Genomic DNA, 24535 nt, shown 5'->3' with positions numbered 1-24535 from the left:
AGGGACTTATCTAGCCGTTGGTAAGACACATTGAAAATATACAGACTGATTCATGCAATAATAACAGGACAATACAGTAAAAGGAAATTACATGAATATGGCGTTGATCTATATAATGATTGAAGGTTCTGTGTATTTGTTTTGTATAAACTAAATTAATGCACTTTGCACATAGTCAGACTTGAAATACAACTGGCTGCTCCAGTAAACCAGCAGGGAGTCGTCACTGTACCAGATTCTTCAAATTCTTGTCTGTCAGTTGCTTGTAGTGGCAGAGATGTGGTATAACTGCTGAACTGGATGAATCAGGTGGGAAAAAAAGCTGCATTTAACTTTATGAACATCACTTTCACCGGCACATTGAGGGGCAGTTTACAGGTAATACCAGATGCGTGTCAAACAGGAAGACATTTTAACAATATAGATTTAAGGTATATTTACTTTTCTAAATATTTTCAAAATAATTTGTTGTTGTGAAAACTGTACATGCAACAGAGCAAAAATGTTTATGGATGCAGTATTCGTATGTAAGTATTTATTCATTTGTAAAAGCTTTTACCAGGTGTAGAGAGTTATCATATGCCACGACTGAAGAGTGATGATCATTTCTGTTAAAGATAGGCTACAATGGAAAAAAATATATTAAATTAGATATATATTAAAAAATTGTTGCATGTCACGCCCCTCCCTCTCTACTGTCTCTATACTCTCTTGTTTCCCGTCCGTCTCTATACTGTCATCTCTCAAATAAAGACAAAATGCCCACAAAAATAATAATAACACAAAAAAATGCAAATATACATTCAGTAATATAAGTTGTTTTCTATATGGACATGTTTATGCAAAATTTAAATATCTGGATGACTTGTAATTCTTGTAATATTGTTTTAAAACTTACAGACTGCAGCATTAGACGGTCAAAGAAAATGTTACTCTCACTATCAAAATCACTTTGGTGTCATCAGACATATCTAATGCAATACAAGTCAAAGTCTAAAAAGTGTTTGTACACCTTTTTTTATAAGCTTTAATTGTAAATTCTGATACAAATACAACTAATCCATATATACAACAGAAATCCGTGTGTCTCCTGTTATGAGAAGATTCTGATTATTAAAATAAGCAATTTTTAGAGCCTGACAAAATGTTTTTCAAGGAATTTTCTGGGCAGTTTAGTGTAATCAGAGACTAACAACACAATATAATATAGTGACATTGACACTGAGGAAGGATATACTGAGTCACATAACTTAACAGACCACAGAATGACGGTATAGACATGGTGCAACAACATCAGGATCTCACATGCAGTGAAAAGGGAAGATGACAGTACAATATGATATTAATACTGTCAAGTGATTAATGATACAGTTTTCTTTTGTAACCAGTATGTCATATTATGTCAGACTCAAGCAGCTGAGTAAATGATTAACGGTGAAAAAGACAGCTGTCGGCATCGACAAACAGAAGATCAAGCCTCATTGTTTGTGAAGATTGTTCAGATTCTTGTCCACTCAGTAATAACAGAGTTGCTTATCTGCACTAATTACAGACTTCCTGTTTGCAAAGATGGAGTTTAGTGATGTTTTTCACAATATTAAAATTCACAGAGCTGGATTTTTCATGATACTGGTATTTTCTGTGTTGCCGGTTAAAGTATATGATAAAGACATATCTAGATAAGATGATACTGACTATGATTTATAATAAATACTAAATTTGACATTTTGATCACATTTTTTTTTATCATGAACAGTAATCATTATTTTTGAGATTTTTAGCTTTGATTTTAATGTTTCTCTTTTATAGGTTGCATTATTCATATCTATGTTTTTATACCTTTTAAATTTTTTGATCCCATTTCTTTAAATTGGTAATATGCCTTTGTAACAGCGCTACAACAAGTGGCAGGAAAAGACAGAATCACAGAGTAAGCCTAAGCCAGAAGGAAGATTAAGAGCAGAATTGAGAAAGTAACACAACAGTATCCTCACAAACTGGTAATCAGCTGTAGTGCCTCTGCCTCTGGCTTTTATGTGTTGTCCTGGCTTCATTTTAGCAAAGCAAGATGGTCTTGGTAAGTAAGCAGGCATTTAAAAAACAGTTATTGTTGGTTCTCTCTCATAAAAAGCCAAAACGGTGAGATCACTGAATTGTAATGATGCACTCTACTGTACTTTGGTGGAGGATATGTGTAAGAATAACAGTTGAATCTGGGTGAAAGCATTGACCGCATGTTTATGTAGGCACTTGAGTGAAGGAGAAGTACTGCCCTGATCATGCAGAAAAGGCTGATTGCAGACATAGTTTCCAAGAGTAAAAATCTCACACAATTTTTCATTCACTGGATTCCAAAGTTCTGCAGAAGCAGAATGCGCTTCATGTTGCACTGGCTCTTTCACTACCTAGTTCCACATATAGCCTACTGCCTTAGCCTACAGAGGGGATTACACACTGCTGTTAACAGCCTCTGTCTGTTTAGCAATAGTTGGTGCCTGTTATATATATATCTATCCCCTCCCCACCCCTGAGCCCTTGATCCCTGGGCTAATTCCATGAATCGTCCAAATCTAAATCCACTCATGGAGCAACAGCACACAGACAGTTGGAAAAAGAGAGAGAGAGAGATGGAGCCATGGTGGACAAATAGACAGGATGGGGAGGACAGAAAGGAGCTGATATTAAGTTTTGCAAAAATTCTGCTTGACTATTTTGTGAGCAGTTATACTCCTCTTAAGTCAATTTAGCCTCCATCAACAGTGGGGCCGTGTGCCATCTGTGTGGCCTTTATGTGTTTCCTTACAGATGCACCAGCGACCCAGTGTGCCAACTCATCAGAGGAGACTATCAAGCCTGGTTGACGTCACCCATCCAGCCTCTGTAATCGAAAGAGACGTTAATCCCGCTCCTCTCCAAAGCCTGGCAGTGGGTGGGGTGGGACAGGGAGGGATATTGACAGAGACTTGAGGAAGGAATTTGGATACAGGAGAATAGGGAGCGCATATAGGCTTTGGGCTAGCAGGCAGACTCAGCACCGAACCCGACAAGGGAGACAGGTGCTGTCCTGACTGACAAAGGAAACCAGGCATACCTCCACCTCCTGATCCTCTGCTAAACTTCCTGGGATCCCTGAGGGTTTAGGAAAACCCCCACCCAGGCTTCGCCCTGGAGGCCAAAAGCCTCGTTGAGGGCTCTGCGGAGGGGGAATGCTGTGGGAGCTGCTCACCTCCTCCTGCATCCCCACTCGTGTCACTTGTACTCACTGTGGAGGAGCCGGGCTTCACCAGTGTGGAGCTGTGCCAAGATGGAGAAGACATCTGCCTAACTGGAACTGAGGGGTAACGGCCTACTTGAAGTTTGTGTGTGTGTTTTAGACAAAAATATCATTCACACTAGCAAGAATTAAGTTTTTTTCCCAGGCTGAATTCCCCTATTATTGTTTATTGTATACCTACACTCATTTCACACTTAATAAAAAGTGTGAATATTTTGTGTGTGTGTGTGTGTGTGTGTGTGTGTGTGTGTGTGTGTGTGTGTGTGTGTGTGTGTGTGTGTGTGTGTGTGTGTGTGTGTGTGTCCTTGCGTGTTTGTGTGTGGACCTCAGTAGAGGAGTCGTGAAGATGAGATCAGGCGCGCTCAAACAGCAGGTTCAGAGTAATTTGAACAATTCATGGTGAGAAGTCTACATTCGCAGAATAAAATAAGAAATAATAAAAAATAAACTGTTTAGAACAGATATATTACAGAAGTAGGTTGGCAGGTTCAGTGACTTATGGAAACCAGCCCTCTGTGGTCATGTGTGTGAATGCATTTATGTGTGTTTTGTGTGTCTGAGTCTTTTAGGTGCAAAAAAGTAACCTAGCATTGAGGTTAAAAATTGGGACAACTGAGTAACAAGAAAGCCCGTCTGTACATTCAGTGTCAGCGCAAGTGTAAAAGGATGTGGACAGCCATTTTTTTGCACTGGAATGTGTGTAAGGCTTGGAGGAAGAGAGAGCGAGAAAAAAGACAAAGACAAATGACAAAAAGCAATGAAAATCACTAGAAGAGCTAGCAAAATGAATCTGCTCAGGCTACGCGTTCGAGGGTTTATTTGGTGGTTTTGAGTTTTCTGAAGGTTTTGAGAGGTCACTGCGGGTCATCCAGGGCATGAGACAGTTTAAATCAAAAACAGTCCAGCTCTGGCGATGTTAAAGAATGGTAAAAAAGCTGTGATAACACAGGAAAACCTCATGGCCCACTGTAATGTGTCTTCAGAATTTCTTCCGCAATCTTTCATTTAGTTTATTCAAACGGTATGTTGCAAGGGCACTATTAAAGGAACATGTCTTCCTTTACTCTATTTAGTGTATCCAAACAAATTTCAATTTTTTTGAAGAAAGAAAGAATGATTGTTGACTGAGCTGAAGTGTGCAGGTATTTAGGGTGAGTGTATATGAGTGGGATTACATGGAGGCTTAGCTTCTTCATCATAATAGCTGCTGAAAGTTTCCATCCCAGGTGGCATACAAACAGCTTAGCGAGCCTCAGTTGTCAGCAGCCTAATATCAGAAATTGAATTGTAGGGCTGCGCACATTCACAAGTGGGTCAAAAATGATAGCATCCTCCCAAAGCTGATCCTACCCAGATGAGAACAGGATGCCCTCATTTTGACGGCTGTGCAAACTGGCTTAGTGTTTCTTCATTTGTCATATTGTACAATGAATTTAAACATGTTGATTAGAAACACACTGAGCTTGAAATCTGTCAAACTGAGGCAGTCTGAAAAAAGAGAAATCAGCTAAAATCACGACTCACTCACTACTTGACCCAAAGGTTACTTCCAACTGGCTGCGTCGGAGCAGACATTTACAGCAGCTTGTAGACGGCCTCTGTTAATACAGACACAAGTGTGCATTAGCATAAAGAATGAACTATAAAAGGGTTCAAGTGCCGCATATCTTGGAAAAAGAGTCTTAGAGTTAAATGCTAACATCAGAATGCTAACATGACACTGTCATAGCAGATGCTTGGCAAGTGTTAAGTCCACCAAATGAGCATGCTAACGTTTGCTAATTAACACTAAACACAAAGTACAGCTGAGGCTGACAGGAATATTGTTAGTTTTGCAGGTATTTAGTCAGAAACCTCCTGAAGCATTGGAGAAATTAAACTTTTGACCTGATGGTGGCGTTAGATGGCAAAGCAGGTGATCATCAAAGTTATAAGGACATATCAGCTGGGAACCAAGAATGTCTGCAAAAATATTTCAAGTCAGTTCAGCTTATAATTGTTGAGATATTTCGGTCTGGTCCAAAGTGTTGAACCCTAGAGCTACACCACTAGCGGGGCAAAAAATGTATCTGTGTCTATGTATATAGCATTCATTTACAGTAAGATGTAGCTTGGACCTGGAAATACATTGTATTCCTATGTTCTACTCTGAAACATATATTGACTTCATTAATATGTAACCATGCTTTGAAATTTACACTCAGTGTTTATGTCCCTCATAATGAGTCTGCTCTATATTCACAACCTTTCTTGCTTGACATCCTGTCATTTGCAAAATTTGCAAATTTACAAAATCTGAAAACTTCACTGGCACTTACAAAATACTTAATCCCTTTGGTTTGCGTAATGTGACTGATTCTGCTGTTGGCAAATACCAAAAAGTACCCGACACAGGGTCTAAAACAGGAAGACTAGAGATTACATCTATCTTTAAACTGAAATTTCATTAAAGAGTAAGCGAGATTTAACAGACTGTCCTTACACCAGGCTTCTGGATGAAAACAAACCATGATCGGTACTTATGGAGAGAGAACAGACACAGAGAGAAACACAGTGGGAAAAAGAGAGAGGGAGCAGGGGAGAGGGATGAAAAGAGGATTCGGACAGATCCTCAGTTCTTCTTAATCCCCCTGTCTGCTCTTCTGGAGACCATAAACAGATTGAAGTTGGATGTGGACACAGGCTCATCCATGTATCTGAAACAAGTGACTACTTCCTGGATACTGCAGGCTGTGATCCCGACATGCAGAACAGTAGTTTGATAAAGGCCACGGGATCAAGGCTTAACTAAAAGAAAACAGAGGTGACTTGGTCTGTGAATAGTGGCTGAGAGATGACACAGACATATCAAAGACTTTGGCCACTTAGGCTCACAGCCGTTTGTAAGAGTTGAAAGAGCCAAAGCATCACATCAGGCTCGCAGTCAGAAAATGAAATATGAGTGTCAAAGGACGTAATCCATTTTGGTATCAGACTTTATTTGAGTTCTGCTCTAATCTGAAGTATGAGTGTGTTTCTGTGTGTGGGTTAGGAGACTCACACACTAGCATAGACAGACAAGCTTTGGCCAATGAGATGCAGGACAGAAAATCTCTGAGCAATCAAAAGGCAGGGACTTTGTATAATGTGATACAACTGTAGTTCAACTATGACACTGGGGAATGAGGGGCACAGTGATGTTATTTGAAAACTTGATGCGGGGATTTCCTCTCTTGCAACTCAATGTCAAGCTGTGGACCTCAGTGCTGTGCGAGACTTGTGGACAAGTTAGAAAGACACGTAAGAGTGAGAGTTACGAGGTCGTGTAGTCAGCCAGCAGGCCATATCTTCTTTTTCATAGTGTAGGGGCCGCACATTATCTAGTCAGACGTCAATTGTGGCAAATTTCTGGTATTTGTAGTTATATTTTAGGTGGCAATTCATCTGACTTCCAAAATTGTCCAAATGCTACTCGGGCAGAGGATGTTAGTAGTGTTGTTGGAGAACTAAGTTTTTGACAAGCAAATAATCATTTAGATACTCATATGATCTGAGAGTGATAAAGTCAATGTAATGAGATCTTTTTTCCAAAATTATGGAGGACATTTTTTTAATAAAATAACCGCATATTAACCAAAGCAAACCTTGCAAATACATCACATCTTTGGTTTTTAAATGAATTCTCAATAAATTTCTAGAGTTTCTACTGCTGTAGTAAAATGTATTTTAAAGACTTCCTGAAGGGGATTTCTATGAGTCTGTAGAGATTCCAGATGAATACCCAAAGAGTCTCTGGGGGGGTTTAAGAATGGCTTTATTGGGATGTTAAAGAGGTTTCTAAAGTCTTATCAACTCTGCATTTGTAAAGAAAAATGGATCTGACAACTTGGCAAAGCCAAATTTAAGTTGTTTGTAGTTCTGCAAACCTTGCTGTATGGGGATTCCTGGGGATCCTCAGTGTTAAAATTATGCTAATAGAGCTAAATTTTAAGGAGTTTCTACACACACAGTTACGAGACAGGCTTCAGGTGTTCAAATGGAAGAGGATGCTATTAAGGTTTCCATGCTGAGAATAGTACTTGTTCTTTTGTAGTGTCTGTCTGTTTTCTAGTCTCTGTTCCAGTCTCATTATGGCTTTGTTTCCGCAGAGGGATGGAGGAGATGAGCGGTCAAGACCCAAACTGTGAAGACATGCAAAGGAAGGACCAGAGATTGCCATTCCAGGTATGTTCCATCATCGTACTGTGACCAGACTTGTTCAAATAATCATGAATCCAGTTGAATTTATCAAATAAACGTACAAAACAGGTCTGTCGAAAAATGCTTGAAAGAAGGGACACAAATGCTGATAAAAACAAGGATTAAAAACCATAAGACACAATAAGTACACAGATTCTAAGGTCAAGCGCTGTGTAAGTGTGTGTGACAGTGAGTGTGTGTGAGAATAATCTCTAGGATTACTAGTCAATATAAGAGTGTTCAAAACTGGACAATAAACGTGATTTAAAAAACGATTAAAATAAATGCAGATAAACGGGTGAAGTCTAACACTGAAGTATTTGGCTGTTAACTGAATTTACTTTCCGTGTGGCTTTTCTGCTCAATCCTCAGTTAGCTCTCCCATCTTTTCCTCCAGATCTTCCCTGACCCTGTTGAGGTTGTCCTGGGCCCGGAGACCTCCTTGAACAGCCTGGACCAGGACCATGGGAAGGAGCGTCTACCCTCCATCGTGGTGGAACCCACGGAAGTGAGCGAGGTGGAGAGCGGAGAGCTACGCTGGCCTCCAGAGAACATGGAAATGGAGGAGGACGAGGAGGACCTGTTCTTGGAGCAGTGCATCCCCCCAGCGAACATCGCAGACTGGGGAGAAGAGGAGGAGGAAGAGGGGACGTCAGTTATACTGAACCAGGAGCAAGGCTTGACGCTCATCGGTGAGCTAAACATGTTAGCATACTCTCCCCTTTAAACTTATTGCATGGCCACCACAAACTGTCAAAAATCACTTTACTAGCCGCACAGTGATAATACCATGATGGAGAGTAGGCGCTTGCTTGGGAAAGTTATGTTAAATGAACAGGGAAAACTCTTATGCTCTAAGACTGTACAGGCATATCTTTGTTGCCATAATTTTGAAAAATATACTTGCATTACATTTACAAAAAAAGAAACAAAACAACATGCTGATTCTCTTGTCTTACTTTGTGTTCAAGATTACATCTTTCAGATATGAATATTTTTAGTTTTCAAATTTGTCACAGTGACAGCTCAAAAACCTGATCGGAAGGACTGTGGATGTTGAAAATGCAAGTTGTACATTATCTCAGCTGTATTGTGCAATGTACAGCCAAAGCCAAAAGTCTGATGTTAAATATCCGAAAAATATAACACAAAGACAGTGTACTTTTTTTCTCTGCAGACCTTCAGTCGGATGCATTTAGAGATGACACCCCCACACTTCCACCGAGTAGCGCTCCGGCCCTCAACTGACTTAACCCCTAAGTACTCTGCATCTCTGATGACGCAGTGAGGAAGCATCCTGGCATCACGCATGTCAACAACTGTGACAAAACATAGCAACCCGCTGTCAAGCTACAATGGCGACTGCAAAATTTATGCTCTCTTTATATCAATGCATACAAGAAGAGCCATATACAGACATGCCTGCACACATGGGAACCAGAACCGGGACAAAAATACTCAAACACACATTCTGAGCCACACAAACATCAGCTCGCTGACACTGTTGATAGAGAGTTGAGCAACATGGTGTTGTTATAACTTTTAGGGAAGTTTTTGCTGACGTTGTGACTTTATGTTTCGTTTCCCTTGTTATTTCCTAATTTTTAAGGGCTCAGTGATGTTATAGCACTAAAAGAGGACATCCTGGTATGGCAACACATTTTTTTTTGTTCATTATCTATACTTCATCCCTGTCTCTGATAAAAATAACAGCCTGTACCTTATTAAATATCTTCTTCATAGATCATCGTTTTGACCCAAATGGTGGTCTCTGAGGACATTTACCTGATTAGACCCTCATCATGTGCAGTATTCGTTAAATCGCTGTAAAATGTGTTGGCTGTTCTCTGGATTGACGTGCTGTTTCTTGAATTTGTCGAGCATTGTAATTTGTGATTTTTTAAAAACTGATTCAGCTGATTCTCTCACGGCACTATTTAATATCGAGGCAGCCATTTTGTGACTCAGATGTTCCATTATGCGTTATGTGAAGGACGAATGCTGACTAATGTTGTAATCTTTAAAATCAGCATTTTCCAAAAGGTTATTTAGATCACTGGTCATAGATTTGACATTTTTTTTGTTTGTCCTGCATATTGAATTGAAAAAGGAAGGCAGCTCTAGTTGCTTTTCATTCAGCTGTCGTAGATGCCATTTAGAGTTGTAATTGTGTCATAATACTCTAATTTATGTGTAGGCTGATTTGTGAATAACTTGTATATATGGAAAGTTTGTGTTAATTGTAAAATGATTATAATGAATTTGACAATAAAGTATTTTGTCCCATTAATACAGGACATTATTTTTGGATGTTAAAGGTTTATATTACTTTTTTTTGACATTGATGAAATACTACCTAATACATTTATCTTTAATATAATCTAAACCACAAAGGTACCTCATGCAAACTGCGGAAAGTATATTGATAAACAACTACAAACTCTGACAGACTGACTCATTTTTGCTTTTTTTCATAAAATGCTTTTTACAATATAGTTTTATCAGGTTTTGATATATCTTTAGCATTCTGAAGTAGTATGCAACACTTTAAATTAACAGCACTTGCAAGGAAGCTTAAGATTGACCATAAAGTAAAATAATTAATTAAATAAAAGATAAATATAAATTAAAAAACTAGCATTTCAAAAATGTATTATAAAAATTGTAGAGGAGGTATGTGCAATTTCAGCAATACTTTAATGCTCATAATGACTTTTACTCTATCTGGTGAATACTTTTATTTTATTTTTTGTTTAAATGCAACTTTTTTTTCCCCCAAGAAAGACTACAAGTCTAAACTCATACAGAGACACCTTGTCAACTAGACCACAATGTTGTTCAAGCATTTTGGGTGTGTGCATGTGGGGATGATCACGTATAAAAACCCACTTAAAAGCAGAACAGCTCCATAACTCTCTGCTGGCAGTGTGCATACAACATCGAAAGACCTCTGAAACTGTAAGTTACCTAGATTAAAGTTTTATATCTAGATTTTTGATATTTTTATAAGATAATTCAACAGGTTTATTTGGTTACATTTGATCAAATTTTAACATATATATCACACACAACTCTTCTGAGAGTTTATATTTGTTTAACAAGAAACATCATAAATTTGATGTTAGCATGATACAAAAGGTTATAATGCGTTCTTTTTGACAACTTTTCCATCTACAGCTTTACTCAACCATGAATTACTCTTGGGACCCCAATCTTACTCTATATGACTATTATGACATACCGCATGACATTCCTGACATTGTGACCCCTGAGATTCAACCGATCCAGATAGTGGCTCTGGTCCTCTATGGCCTTGTGGTCCTGCTGGGTGTCCCTGGAAATGCTCTGGTGGTGTGGGTGACAGGGTTCTGCATGCCCCGTTCCGTCACTTCCCTCTGGTTCCTCAACCTCGCCCTGGCTGATCTTCTGTGCTGCCTCTCCATCCCTCTGCTCATGGTCCCTTTAGCCCACGATGATCACTGGCACTTTGGCCCGCTGGCCTGCACGCTGGTCAAAGGCTTATTTTACCTGGTGATGTACTGCAGTGTCCTGCAGCTGGTTTTGATCAGCGTGGATCGCTGGTTGCTGGTCAGCAGACCCGTCTGGTGCCAGAACAACAGAAGACCAAAGAAGGCTGCCTGTTGCTGCGTTGTTGTCTGGTGCGTGGCCCTGATCGGCAGCATCCCCCAGTTTGTCTACACCCAGGAGATCAAAGCCGGTGACGAGAAGCGAGAGTGTCTGACAGTTAACACTGTTCTCAGTGCCTGGATAGTCACTTCCTTCCGCTTCCTTCTGGGATTCTTCCTCCCTTTCCTGGTTATTGTCATCTGTCACTTGGTGGTGTACAGGAGGGCACAGCATGGAATGTCGCGTGGTCGGACCCGTTCCAAGCGAACACTGAGGGTCATCATCGCTGTGTTGCTGAGCTTCTTCCTTTGCTGGCTTCCTCTGCACATTGTGGACTTCCTCATGTTGATGACCCGTCGAAAATCCATTCACAGCCCCAGAATTTACCTGACACACGTTTTAGCACTCTGCCTGGCGTATTTCAACAGTTGCCTCAACCCACTGCTGTATGTGTGTCTGGGCCAAAGCTTCAAGGACAGTATGAACCGCTCCCTGCGCAACATGCTCAACTTCATCAGCGAGGACCCCACAACAAGGATCAGCATCGCTACTACTGACACCAGGAGCACGAGCAATGGAAAGGAAAATACTCACATCTGATGGTGTATTGACTTTGACATTTACACAATATCATCACATTAGTCGTGATTCTGAGGTTTGGACCTTGAAACAGGAGTGAACTCTCCTCACCTTCTGCACTGAGCTTGGATAACCACTGGGTTTCACCATAAACTATCAGTGTTTTTATAATTAGTTGTGGGACACATAAACTGTAAATCATTTTAAGTTGGTTCAACTTAAGAACTCCAATCTGTCGAACATCTCAATTATACGTTGGTTTAATTTACAGAGGCTCAGTGTTATGGAATGCACTGACATCTCATATCTTAAACTTAGCCTCTGCACAATATCAGATAGCCCTTAAGGGCTTGTTTTTTAATCACCACAATGTTATCCTTACGTGTTATCTTTGTAAACTGCCCTCTCATGACTAGTCACTTTAATGTGATAAATTCATGCATTTGTATACAACTGACCAAAAATGACGTTTCGATTACTCCTTCTCAAAAAGCACATTGGCTCGATCCATTTGAATTACTATTTTTGTGCAACTTGTCCATAAGAGACTTAACTACTTGATTCAGGTTGCTAGTGCTGGAAAGGTATTTCCACGCGGGGCTTGTTAGGTTGCCCCGCGTGCAAATCCCTCTCTCTGCCATCGTTACCACACGGTTGTTGCTGGATTATTCGCTCGTTTCAGCTTGACCCAAATTTCAGTTTTCGACGCTGTGTGACTCGTGCCCATGGCGCAGTGGCCCAGGCCCACGCGAGAACTCGTGAGGCAGAAAGCCTTGGTAGTGCTGCTTTTTTTTTTTTTATTTCCTTCTCACAATCAAATATGCCCCTCATAGGATAAGCGGTGTATAATATATATATATATATATGTATATATATCCATATAGATGGATGGATGTAAGTTTGTGTAATTTAACTCGTCTTTTTTAAAAATGCGTTTTTTCCTATTCCTTTTAATATTTTTTCGCCTCTTCTAATGGAATAAAGTATGCAATGGAGAGTGCCAGGATCTGAGGACCCACCACATTTTCTCTTCTTTATGCACATATCAATTTGTGTCCTTTGAATATATGTAAATAAATAAAAATCAAATCTACTTAAACCTAAGTACCGTCAAAAGCGGAGTGAGCTGAACCCATGCTGAATAATTAGTTCAAAGATGTCTAATGAGGTTTGAAGAGGTAAAATCAGCTGAGTTAAATGAGCTGAACTTCAGAAAACAAGGTCAATAAACTTAGGATATTAAATTGAATCGACTCACAACTGTTACTGTCAGATTTGCTGTCTTTTTACATTTTCTCGGGCTGAAGAGTCAGTTCTTCGTCATGTTACCAGTTAGTACAGAAACAACATGTGAGGCTGCTCCCAGTGATTTCGACACAGAAAAGATCGGTTGATTTCAAAAGGCTTTACAACTCTGAAAGTGTGAACACAGAAACTCTGCTGTTATGAGATATTTTGCAAAGGAATAGCGAATAGACTGCACTCAAAGATGTTGTCAGAACTGCCTCTGGATTGCAAATCAGGAAATATTTTACCAATCTTTACACTGCATTTTGAAACTTCTGTTTTTTGCTCCTACACACAAACTCAGGTCTGATCTCTGCTTTTGTTGTGCGTTGTTATTCAAGTTTTTAGTAGGGTATCAGATACTGAAATGAAATTAATATTATTATATTTAATAAACAACTAATTATTAGTTCCTGTAACACACATGCACATGCAGGTTTGATTACAGGCTTGTGTGACACTAACTTCACCACAGTTATAACAGTCACGTCTTATGTAACAGTTCATTCATAGGCCACATGAGGGAGCCACACTCTCATCTCAAAATGGAGAAAAATGCATAAGATGGTTGTTCTCTTGACTGAGACCCATTGTTTCAGTGTGACAGACCTAAAAGACAACAGATACAGATTAGAGATGAGATTGAACAGGTCAGATGAGTTTTAGTCAGTTTGTCAAATAAATGCACTTCAGACAAATGCGATCCTTAGCATGTCTACAATAAAAGTCTTTGATATGTGAACTAATTTTTCACTCATCATTTTTTACAACTTGCCTAATACTTATTTATGCATTTATGATCTTTTTGCAATGATCTTATTACACCACAATAATAACAAATTTACGCATAAACAAAATAATACAAATTTGTTAATGTACCAAAATTGAGAGCAAAATTGCCTTTATTTAAAAACTACATTCATTCCAAACAAGGCCACATGATGGTATATACAAAAACATATATATATATATATATATATATATATATATATATACACAGGAGTTTTTTAGTCTGTGTCGCTGTGTCAATGAATTTGTGCACCTAAACATATTAAATGTACTCTACATGCATGCATGTACACTGGTCCCTTACTATGGCCTCTAAAACCCATTCATGACTCATAGGTCTTTTTATTTACACTCAATGGCCCTGAAAGCAGCTGGCTGGAGAAGAGAGGTAGTACATGTATGTAAAGGGATGTACATGTATTCCCTGCTCAAAGATTCACAATTAGGCCATGAATAGATTTGTACCATTACACATTTGTTCACTCCTGCACAAATGAGAGATTTTTCTATAGGATGCTGTCTGAGTGCAGGACAAATCTCAAAGTCTCACCACACACCAAAATTTGAGTAATGCTTAATTTAAACAATGTGTAATTCTCAAGAAGCTTCTTGGAAATAACTAAGCAATTTGGTACAAATTTGAGGGAAAATTGAGACAGTGTTCAAATGATAAAATTCCAGTTAATTGATTGGTAGTGTCGCCTGGCTAGACTTTTAGTTTCCAATGATATCAAGGTACCAAATTACATAGTGCTTTCCAGGAAGACTTTCTAGGAAATCATTAGGGAATTTTGGACCTGTGAAATAGCAAATTTACTCAAATTTCTTAGAGAAGCCATTGCCATAAAACACTTTTATCGCGTTTCTAGAGTTTTGGTGTTTAGCAAGACTTATAGTTTTTGACAATGCGTTGGTCTGCCTGCCATAATATCAGTTGTGCGGACCTGTGTTTGGCCAGCATTACACTGTAGGAATTAATCAACCTTAAATCTATGATTAATGCTGCTAGCGTATTCATTCACTTAGCTTCAGTGCAGTCCATGTCAACACACTTTCAACTTGGCATCGCATCTATTATCATCAATTAGAGCAGAATAGTGCCCATTAGTCTAGTGTTTGTTGGTTGTCTGGTACAAGATAAATTCAACCAGATATTACAGACAGAAAACTTCTAGCGGATATTTAATCATCCCCATTAATGTAAGCGTCTCTCACTAAAAACATACTGTAATTAGAGGTAGGAGGAATAAAAAGACTGGATTGGTTAGTTAACATATGAATGTGACCAAAAACTAACAGCCACACGGTTGCTCTGACAATGGCTTTAAAACACAGTAGTAAAGGTTATGGGTTATAAACAGGTTTGATCATGCCCTCATACAGTAGTCATGACTTTGAGGGATCCTGAGCGGAATCTGAGGATCTTCTTCTTGAGAGCATGAGAGGCTTTGATCTTGACAAAGGCTTTTGGTTGAGAGGGGGTGTTGGCAGTGGCCTGTGGTGAAGGCGAGGAGGAGGAGGAGGTAGAGGCAAGGCGCGGTGGCAGCTGCTGGGGCCACACTAGCCCTGCACTCTCATCTGAGTCACTGGACAGTGAGCTGGAGGCTGGGGAATACAGTTCACTCATACTGGACTCGGACTCGGCAGGGGCAGCGCCAGCGTAGCCCTCTCCCTGACAGAGAGGTGCTCTCTCCTGAAAGTCTGGGTGCCAGCGTTCGGTGTCCTGCTCGTAGTTCTTGGATTGGGAATGGGGACATGAGTGACCGTGGCGAGCTTTTCGAGATGGTCGTCTATGTGCCTGCCCTGTCTCCCCCTCGCTGAGCTCCAGGTTGGAGCACCACCGATGGCTCCCATTGTGGCTGTTGTTGCCCACCTGTGGTCCAGCAACCTGGCCTTGATTCTGAGCAAGATCCCCTCTGCCTTGGTGCCTCTCTGTGGTGCTGTACCTGCGCTCAGGCAGCACTCGCTGGCTCAGGAGGCTGTTTTCTGACTGGGATCGACTTGTTTTACTGCTTGATTTCTTGGATCTCTGTCGCTCGTTGTGGCTCCTCTTAGAAGTTCTACACTTGGAGTTGGGGTGGTCAGGAGAGGCGAGAGTTCGGATGGGCTTAGGCTGCTCTGGGTTGTAGTGTCTGGGGGATCGCACAGGGGCATGGCAAGCTTGTCCGGGGACATACTGAGCACTTACTAAATTGTGCTTGTGATGAATAGGGGGTTGTGGATGTAGATAATGCTGGGGAGATGCGGATTCACAAAAAGGGTCAAGAGCCCAAACACCACAGTTGGGGTCCAGGGAGGGCAGAGGTGATGGGAGCCTCCCAGCCAGAGAGTGTGGCCTGGACTGGGGGTAGGGCAGAGCCAGATAAAAGTCCTCCTCCAAAGACAGGGCCTCTCCTCCACAGGTCTCAACCTCTAGCTGGTCACAACCCCAGCTCTGGCTCTTAGGGTTTGCCAAAAGGTCAATGTGGGGCTGATGATGGGGGTCGGGATGGCGTTGTTCTGTCGTAACAGAAGGAGTTCTCCTGTGTAGGGAGCTGTGTCCAGAGGCACAGCAATATTGGAGGTCGGGGCTCAGGGTCGTGCGAGGCTGACATGGTCGTGGTGACAGGGTATGACGCTGGATGAGATTTAGGATGTAATTCTCTACCCTCAAAGCTTGCTGGTAGTCCTCCTCAGTGACCTGGTCGTCTGCAGGCTGCTGCTGCCAGGCTTGGTTGGATCCGCTGGGGTCCCACTGCCAATTGTCCACTACTGTGTCCTCCTCCGCGATGCCCTCCAGAAGTGGGTAAGGGGCAGAGAAAGAGCGCGGTAGGGTGGTGCGTAGGATTGGCATATCCACTTCTCCATTCAACATGAGGGGGTCTCCTAATCACATAAAACAATACGGTTGTCGGCCAAGGTGCAGGGGAGCAGTTATAATACTGCATCCAAAATAACAAATATATAAATAAAACAGAAGCAATAATGCATAATGTAGTGTCCTAATATAAGCAAATAATGGACAAGGCTAAGGCATAATTTGGTACTGAATCTATTATTTTCTTTATTGGCACACGTCAAAGTGTACCATAGAGCATTTACAATAGATGCTCACCAAAGGAAAGAAGAAAGACTATATTTAAATAATTTACAATTGTATCATCATAAGTTTTTTTTGGTTAATGTGATCAGTTTAACTGTCAGTTAGATAAGTTTGCCAAGTCAGTTTGAGTCAACCTGTGAGTTTATGCTGTGCATTCAGCATAAACCCCCAACTACACTCGAGAATACAAAGTAAGTATGCTTTCTATAAGTGTATTAGGGTCTTCATTCTTTATGCCACTTCTAATATGGTTCTGATTTTTAACATTTGATTTCATTCACTAGGATTTTGAAGCTTATAAAACAGGATCTGCTGCTTTTCCTTACCTACAGACTTTGGCCTGTCGTTGGTGTAAGCCCAGGAGGAGACAGTCTCTGCGGGCTCAGAGGAACAAAATCTTCCCTTTGGTGACTGACCCTCACTGGACTCATAGAAACCTAGGAAAAAGTGCAATTAGAGAGGGAGACGAGATGACTATGTCTTTTATTATACTGTAGCTCACTGATCAGTCCAGTTGTCTAAAAATATGCTGCTTGAAGCAGAGAGTGTCCCGCTGCATTTCACAAATAGACCACAAAACAAAATTACAAGCAACTGGAGCATTAACAAACAATAAGTGCGGAAATAATATTACAATCTTACAAAGGCATATTTCACAATGCAAAGAGAAAACAGTTTTGTTGCAGAGAGCAACAATTTTGCGTAAAAAATGCTCTCACTGGCTTTCATCACAATGTGTGCGTTTAGAAAAGTATGTGGAAAGTAAAGGTTCAAAATTGTGGAAGTACCAGAACTCGGCCGGCTGTCGCCTGTGTCTCCTTGAGCTCCTTCGTAACAGCCATCATCTGTGTCGATCCTCAGCTCTCCAAACTGCTGTTCTAGCAACTGCATCAGGCCCCATGGGGAACTCTGAAGAGCACTCTGAAACACAAACACAAACACATGCATTCATGCACTTTGTTTTATTGCTGTCCGTATTTGATTGCGCTGAGTTGAAAACTAATTTTTAGGTAGACGGTAAGAGGCAGTGATTTCAGCATCAAAGCAAAAATATCAAACAGATCTTGCAGTCAAATTACTAGTTTGCAGAAAAATGTTAATGGCAGAAAAACAGCTGTGAATCCTTCACTGCTTGTTTCTCTAGCCGCATACTGGCTCTCATTTTGTTTGACACTAATTAATATCATTCACCTGTTGAGATAAATTCTGAAATTATTATTCCAGTGTTCTCTATTTGTGGAGAGATGAGTTGAATTTGTCTCAAGAATACAATACAGTGTTTTACGAATAACGTTCCTCATTTGATACATGTAAAGCAGAAAAGAATGAATCTTGTATTAGATGCATTTAGTTATCAACTAACGACTTGATCGTGATAATTTGAGAGAGATACTCTCATTTCAATTTGTGCAAGGATCCTTTTCTACCTTTTTCTAAGCCAGCAGGGATAAAAATTTCCCAAATGATTGAACACAAAATGTGAAAACAGATATAGCCACAACTCAGATGTGGACCCTCCTTCACTAGTTACTAAAATAAAAATGTGGTCACCAGAGGTCACCACTGTGCGTCACAGAAATGTTTCCGTGTACAGCATCCATATCTATCAGCGGGCTCTCTCACGTAAGCAAGCTTACAGAGGAAGTATTCAGTTAGAACACGAATAATTCAAGGGTCTGTGAAGCGTGAGGGGATGTTCTTTCATGTGGGTAGGGGTGACATACACACACACACATGCAGACAAATCCTCTCTATATATACAGACAAATGTGCTTGCTCATACAGCTCAGATAAACAAAGCGGGTTCACTACAAAGGACACTGGAACGACAGTGAAATTGGACATACTAGTTCAGCCATCCAGACGATTTGAGCCGTTCTCATGTCAATATCATCTGACACGTGTACTAACATCTGTAGACACTTGCACACAATCTTGTCTGCATGGGTTTAACACAAACACACACACACACACACACACACACACACACACACACACACACACACACACACACACACACACACACACACACACACACACACACACACACACACACATGCACGCTCGCATGCACATAAGCACTTCATTTTGTCATTTTTGGAAGTAATACTGTTGACACTCAAGGCTCATTAAGAGACTTCATTACCAGAAGATTGAGCATGTCCCCGTAACAAGGTGACACTTTTTACATTACAAACCTCTGTGATGGAGCACCTGTCAGACAACTGCTACAGTCTCCTGCATCTCCTGAGCACTGTCTCTTATGTCTGTGTCTGTGCCATTAAAACACTGCCTATAGAAATGTAGAGGGATCCTATGGGGTGCCTGTGTGCAAACTATCTGATGAGAAATTTGTTTGTCACAGTGGTAGAGAACCATCTCAGCCGTGTCTGCAGCAAAGCTGTAGGGATGACAAAGTTGTTCTGACGGTCGGTCCCCCACTTTGGTCCTGACTGAAATATCTCTGTTACTATTAGATGGATTGTCACGAATTTTTTTTTTTTCAGACATTCGTGGTGCCCAGAGGATAATATCTACTGACTTTTATTCTAGCGCCACCATGAGGTTGATTTTTTTGTTTTTTGGGGACATGTCTCGACAAACTATTGGATAGATTACCATGAAATTTGCTACAGGCATTCACGTTCCCCTCAGGGATGACCCAATAACTTTAGTGAACCATCAACTTTATCTCTAGCGCCATCATCAGTTTGTCCAGTTTGGTTTACGACCAAACATCTGCAAAATTAAAGACATTCCCATCAGCCCCAGTTTGTGTTAAACATCAGCATGTTAACTTTGTAATTGTGAGCATGTTAGGATGCTGACATTTGCGTGTAGCTCAAAGCACCACCGTGCCTAATGCTGCATTGTCTTATAAGTATTATAGTAATTATGAGTTTCCCACATGTTGTTTAATGTAATGAAACCCTAATGTCCCAGATATAGTGTGTACAGTGTCTGTGGACTTTAGTTTTAACCCTAACTCATCCAAGTCTGTAATCATACAACTGTCTTGAGTTGTCAAATAACATGAATACTCCCAAGCGTAATATAATGTGTATGCAGCTAAAGTACGGACTCACAGAACCCCTAACATGGCTCTTCGTCACACTGTCAGTTTTCCATGGATGAAATTCAATAACTCTGCCACCACAGCTCTAGCTTGAAAAAATTGCATCTCTCACAACTGCAATGCTAAAGAGAAAAATTACTATAGAGAACAGGAAATTTGGCTGGACGATCCCTTGGCATGATCTTTTTGGTCATTTGCTCCAATCAGTGCTTGAGCTCTGACTCCTTTGTCCTGCAGACTAAATGCGGTCTCAATGCAAATGCTGTTGAGGGCCAATTGACCCAAGCTAACCTATGCTTCCCACACAACCTCTTCACTGCAAACACTGTCAGTTCTTTTGTCTCGACAAGGGTGCTTATTGTCTTACTATAAACAAAGCATTAGCATCACTATATCAATATGGTTCTGTGTGGCAGAAACGAAGAGTGGGGAGCTTTGTTTTAGCTAATGGCGTGGGCTAAAGAAATAGCTGGGAGGAGGAGAGACTATTGGAAATCAATTAATCAATGATGCTGTTTCACACAATTGATTGATTGTCGCCTCATTTTTGCCATCCTCACAACTGAACACACACATACACACACTGTGGAAACCATGGTGCTAGTCATTAAATTATAATGCTGCAGAAAACGAACAAACCTTTGTGGACGAACAAACCAACCAAACATACAACATATTTAGTAGTGTGGCTTTGGAGTTGGTTCATAGCAGGGAGCGTTTTGCAGGCTGCTCTTTGATTGCGCTCTATTATTAATAGTCTCACACTGGTTCCCTGACACTCTGCACACTATATCATTACTGTTTTACTGCGTCCTTTGCCGATGGAGGCTGATGGGGGATGGGGAAGACAGAGGACACGGTGCAGCCACCCTTGGCTAGCCATTAAGCCGCTACACACTGGGTGTACAAAACATCAGCTCTTTCAGCGAAATAGACTGACCAGCAGGTGAATCCGGGACAACATTATGACTGATTTCTTATTGATATCACCTGTTACACCCTCTACAGCCATTGAGGAGTGGAGGTGAAAAGTGAAACACATAAGCTTTTGGTTTTGCAAGAGAAGGGTGGCGTAGAGACATCCAAGAGCTTTTCTACAAGAGAGGGGAAAAAGATATAGACCTTGGCTACCGTAAAGAGGATTTTGATCTGCAGAATACACCCCGAACCAGTCACCAACAGAAGGCTTTTGACACGATAACGCCAGGATATAGAAATCTATGGAACAGGGCACACGAGGCATGCAGCCGCACTGCTGGACCCTCTATAATTAAAGCAATGTTGTGACTGGATCCACACAGAGAAGGCTGTGGGAGGCCAGATACACGCACACATTCACATGCACACACACACAGACACGCACGCACACACACACACACACACACACACACACACACACACTCACAAGACACCCTGCCCCCAGCTCCACTGCTTGATAGAACTACTGATCCCTTCTTTCTTAAAACACACACAGTCTATTTCAATAAGGTAAATTAAATCTCAATGGTAAACTCTAATTTGACAGAGGATGAAATTGCACACACACACACACAGATGCACGCAGTGTTAATATAACCATAGAGAACGGCATCCATCAGCATGCTCTGGCTCCCTCCTTCGTGCACTGTGGCTTGTAGGCAGGGCAGCAGGGCGGAGTGGCTGTGAATGGAGAGACATGCACAAGGCTGTGCTCTTGAGACTGACGGCTGTCTGTCCAGCTCAGAGTCCATCTCATGGTTTGTCTGTCTGCAAATGTGTATTGTTCGGCCATTGTTCAGCCTGCCTTCTCTGTGCGGATGGGTATTGGAATATGCGGCATTTTCAGAAGCCCATTTGCCCGGTCGCCCTATGTACACAAAGAACCCAAAGAACACAAAGATGTTTGAAATTTCCTTTTATGTCTTGTTTGCCAGAACAAAGCAGAGGATACGTTCCAGTGATCCATTTGAGTGATCAGTCTCTGCTGAGTAGACTAACAGCTCTGTACTCTGACTGATGATGTGCGGCTGTCTTAGCACAAGGACACACGCTACCTGACCGATGACGAGCCAGTGGTTCAGCAAAGGCACAAAACAAAAGCAAAGCCTATTGCACACACTCTTACGTAAGGAGTGTACACATGACAAGAGGAGATCAAATATGACTTCAGAGCACCTAAGGTTTCTCAGAGCCAACTCTCCTCCACACGGAGGGATGTATGTATGTCACATACTCATACACAATTAATGTATTCTCCTCTACTTTCTCCTAGCACACACAGCAGGGTGGCTGAGAGGAAGGTCAGAGCCTCGTGCTTTTCCCAGCTGGCGTCACGCAGCTGTCAACACCTTCAACACAGCACACTGTATCTGTCTGGGGCCACATTCACGGTCAAGGAGGCCACGCGGTTTCCGTGTCACCCGGCGAACTGCACATTGCGGAGACTTGAACCTACACGCATGGTGAGATTGGGGATTTGACTCGGACGCAGATGGCGACATGATATTAGAGTCCCGCAGGGCAAAAATGTTCTCCGAGGAATTCCCCGTGTAATTGCTCACACGCTAGGCTACGCATAACAGTTAATAAACATCGATCCGAAGACGCGTTGCTCAGAGAATGAAAAAAGGGAAAATGTGAGGCCCTGCGGGGAAACGCGTGGCACTTCTTCGCTGGCCTCGGGAATTGCTGTTTCCCGTCTATGCGTGTGTGTGTGTGTGTGTGTGTGTGTGTGTGTGTGTGAATGAGGAGCCAGGCTGACAGCTCCACCAGCACCAGGGGATATGGATTTACCACTGGTGCGTGTGGCACGTTGGAAACACTTGACCCGCATGTTCTCCTGCTCCAGGTTAATATACATATTTCAAATTTGTATTGTAAGTTGCCTCATCTTTGTCGTGTTATAAATCCAGTCCACAAGCTCAGATGTGGACTCATTAAGGCCAAGATAAAGCATAGTGCCCATATCATTGCCATAGCCAACTGACGCCAGTGCACAAGGCCACCTATGCGCCTTATCCTCTCACTGGGGCCTCGATCGGCATCATTAGTATTCTGCTCCATATGCGCCTATTGTTAGGCCCCCGGCGGAGGGGGAGGAGGGAGGAGTGCCGGGGTGGGGGGTGTGTGAAGAGGAGGCGGCTGATTTAATTTCTTTTTCACCCTCTTTGATAATGGCTTCCCATTGTAGCAATGTTGAGACGGCTTGCGGGCTGCGCGAGAGCAGCAGCAAAACAGAGACAAAACTCCCGGAGCCACAAATGCAGCTTGTGCAGCATTAGGAAAAAGAAAAACAGAATACAGACCCCGGTAAACGTCAAGCACGTACGAGGCTGCGCAGTGGCGCGTAAAACTTTCCTGCTGTAATGCTGTCACACCGAAACTTCAGTTTGTCTCGATGGTCCCAGCTTTTTATTCTCCCTGTTGATGCCGCGTCACAGCGGGACATATTGGTCGCAACTTCGGTTGAGCTCTACAGAGGAAAAGACGAGGCAACTACGGCAGACAAATGTTGGCCGCAACAGCGGCGCACAAGCTGAAGGAATACCTCATTCCTTTATGATGAGTGGAGAGCACAAACGGGTGCTTGTTAGGCAGTAAAACATACAAAAGTCCATGATGAGGGAACAATGGGCCATTAAATTGTGGGTCTGTGCCACGAACGGCGGGTGCTCCACCCCCCGGTTTCGTTACCCGCAGGCATAAATCTCAGCCTAACGCACAGACACGCATTACAGCCTTTCAGATGGATCCCTATTAATCAAGTTGAGTAACTTTTTTTGCAGATAGAGGTCACCTCTACACAAAGGGCGCAGCCCATACCAAGAGTCCAAGCAACGGTCAAGCGGATTACCATGAGGATAGGCTTTGAGGGCCATTAGGTATTCAAAACTATGTAGGACTATGGTACACGCAAGGGGTAAAGTGGGGTTCAGCGCAGGGTGGGGTAGTACGGTGTGAGCCAACACGGTAGAGCTGCTGGAATCCAAACATGCAGCAAAAGACACTCCACATAAACTTCTTACCAGCTGACGCCTCAGTGTCAAGTTTTCCTGCCCCCAGCTGCTGAAACACGCCAGCTCTCCTCTGGAGCTGTCCTGGGCCCGAGGGTCCCCGAGGGCCAGCGCCCCCAGCACGAGACACTCCTGCCTCTGCTTGCGGAGCTCCAGCTCGCATAGCCCGGCCAGACTCGCCTCCAGGCGCTCCTTGGTCCGACTGCGCTCCACAGTCACCGGGAAAGAGGACGCACGGTGCATGCCCCCCCCTCCCCCCCGCCTCCCTCCAAAAAAATCCCAAGAATATATGTACAATAAAAGGTAATTATTTCCCTTTCTTGTGTTTCGTGTTCATTAATTTACGAGGGCGTTCGCAGCCTACAAAGGACCAAGCTGCATCCCATTCCTCGGGACGGTATGGTTGCCTCGGAGCAGCATGGTTTCCCGGACCTTCTATGCGCTGTGCATTTTCTATTTCGCAGCTGTCAAACGCAACAGTAGAGCCCCGCCCTCTGCGACCAGCCACGGCGAGAAAGTGGGGAGTCACCCGACCCTTTGCAAACTCAATCTCAGCCTTCAATTGGATGCGAGAGGCTGTTTGGGGTAACGTTGTCCCACCCCCTTTGATT

General features: G+C 42.2%; 3 protein-coding genes across 4 annotated transcripts; 2 read left to right on the top strand and 1 right to left on the bottom strand.

Annotated features, from left to right (window-relative positions):
- Positions 1–309: 309 nt before the first annotated feature.
- Positions 310–8740, top strand: lbhl (LBH regulator of WNT signaling pathway, like). Of its 2 annotated transcripts, none has more exons than XM_040131062.1 (4): positions 310–378; positions 7402–7477; positions 7890–8184; positions 8670–8740. In XM_040131062.1, the coding sequence occupies exons 2-4, from the start codon at positions 7406–7408 to the stop codon at positions 8738–8740; spliced, it is 438 nt and encodes a 145-aa protein (XP_039986996.1). In that variant the 5' UTR covers positions 310–378; positions 7402–7405. The 2 variants fall into 2 exon arrangements, with proteins under 2 accessions (XP_039986996.1, XP_039986995.1); XM_040131061.1 differs by lacking the exon at positions 310–378 and adding an exon at positions 6467–6553.
- Positions 8741–10419: 1679 nt separating this feature from the next.
- Positions 10420–13780, top strand: LOC120792055 (C5a anaphylatoxin chemotactic receptor 1). Its single transcript, XM_040131060.1, has 2 exons — positions 10420–10450; positions 10670–13780. The coding sequence occupies exon 2, from the start codon at positions 10682–10684 to the stop codon at positions 11717–11719; it is 1038 nt and encodes a 345-aa protein (XP_039986994.1). The 5' UTR covers positions 10420–10450; positions 10670–10681; the 3' UTR covers positions 11720–13780.
- A 210-nt stretch (positions 13781–13990) lies between these two features.
- On the bottom strand, positions 13991–24167 carry LOC120792054 (dapper homolog 3-like). The gene is made up of 4 exons (XM_040131059.1): positions 23937–24167; positions 17645–17777; positions 17183–17293; positions 13991–16639 (listed from the first exon to the last, which is right to left on the bottom strand). The coding sequence occupies exons 1-4, from the start codon at positions 24165–24167 to the stop codon at positions 15150–15152; spliced, it is 1965 nt and encodes a 654-aa protein (XP_039986993.1). The 3' UTR covers positions 13991–15149.
- Between the last annotated feature and the right edge of the window lie 368 nt (positions 24168–24535).

The sequence above is a fragment of the Xiphias gladius genome, chromosome 7, assembly GCF_016859285.1.
Source record: "Xiphias gladius isolate SHS-SW01 ecotype Sanya breed wild chromosome 7, ASM1685928v1, whole genome shotgun sequence".
NCBI classification, from domain to species: Eukaryota; Metazoa; Chordata; class Actinopteri; order Istiophoriformes; family Xiphiidae; genus Xiphias; species Xiphias gladius.
Note: the sequence above shows the minus strand (reverse complement) of the source record. Positions and strands in the feature narration are given on the sequence as shown.

Excerpts from the sequence above, each read along its gene's own strand:
- lbhl (XM_040131062.1), top strand. The coding sequence starts at position 7,406 with ATGGAGGAGATGAGCGGTCAAGACCCAAACTGTGAAGACATGCAAAGG. Across the intron at positions 7,478-7,889 it reads ACCAGAGATTGCCATTCCAG|ATCTTCCCTGACCCTGTTGA; the intron begins GTATGTTCCATC and ends CTTTTCCTCCAG. Across the intron at positions 8,185-8,669 it reads GCAAGGCTTGACGCTCATCG|ACCTTCAGTCGGATGCATTT; the intron begins GTGAGCTAAACA and ends TTTTCTCTGCAG.
- LOC120792055 (XM_040131060.1), top strand. The coding sequence starts at position 10,682 with ATGAATTACTCTTGGGACCCCAATCTTACTCTATATGACTATTATGAC.
- LOC120792054 (XM_040131059.1), bottom strand. The coding sequence starts at position 24,167 with ATGCACCGTGCGTCCTCTTTCCCGGTGACTGTGGAGCGCAGTCGGACC. Across the intron at positions 17,778-23,936 it reads TGACACTGAGGCGTCAGCTG|AGTGCTCTTCAGAGTTCCCC; the intron begins GTAAGAAGTTTA and ends TTTGTGTTTCAG. Across the intron at positions 16,640-17,182 it reads CGACAGGCCAAAGTCTGTAG|GAGACCCCCTCATGTTGAAT; the intron begins GTAAGGAAAAGC and ends TTATGTGATTAG.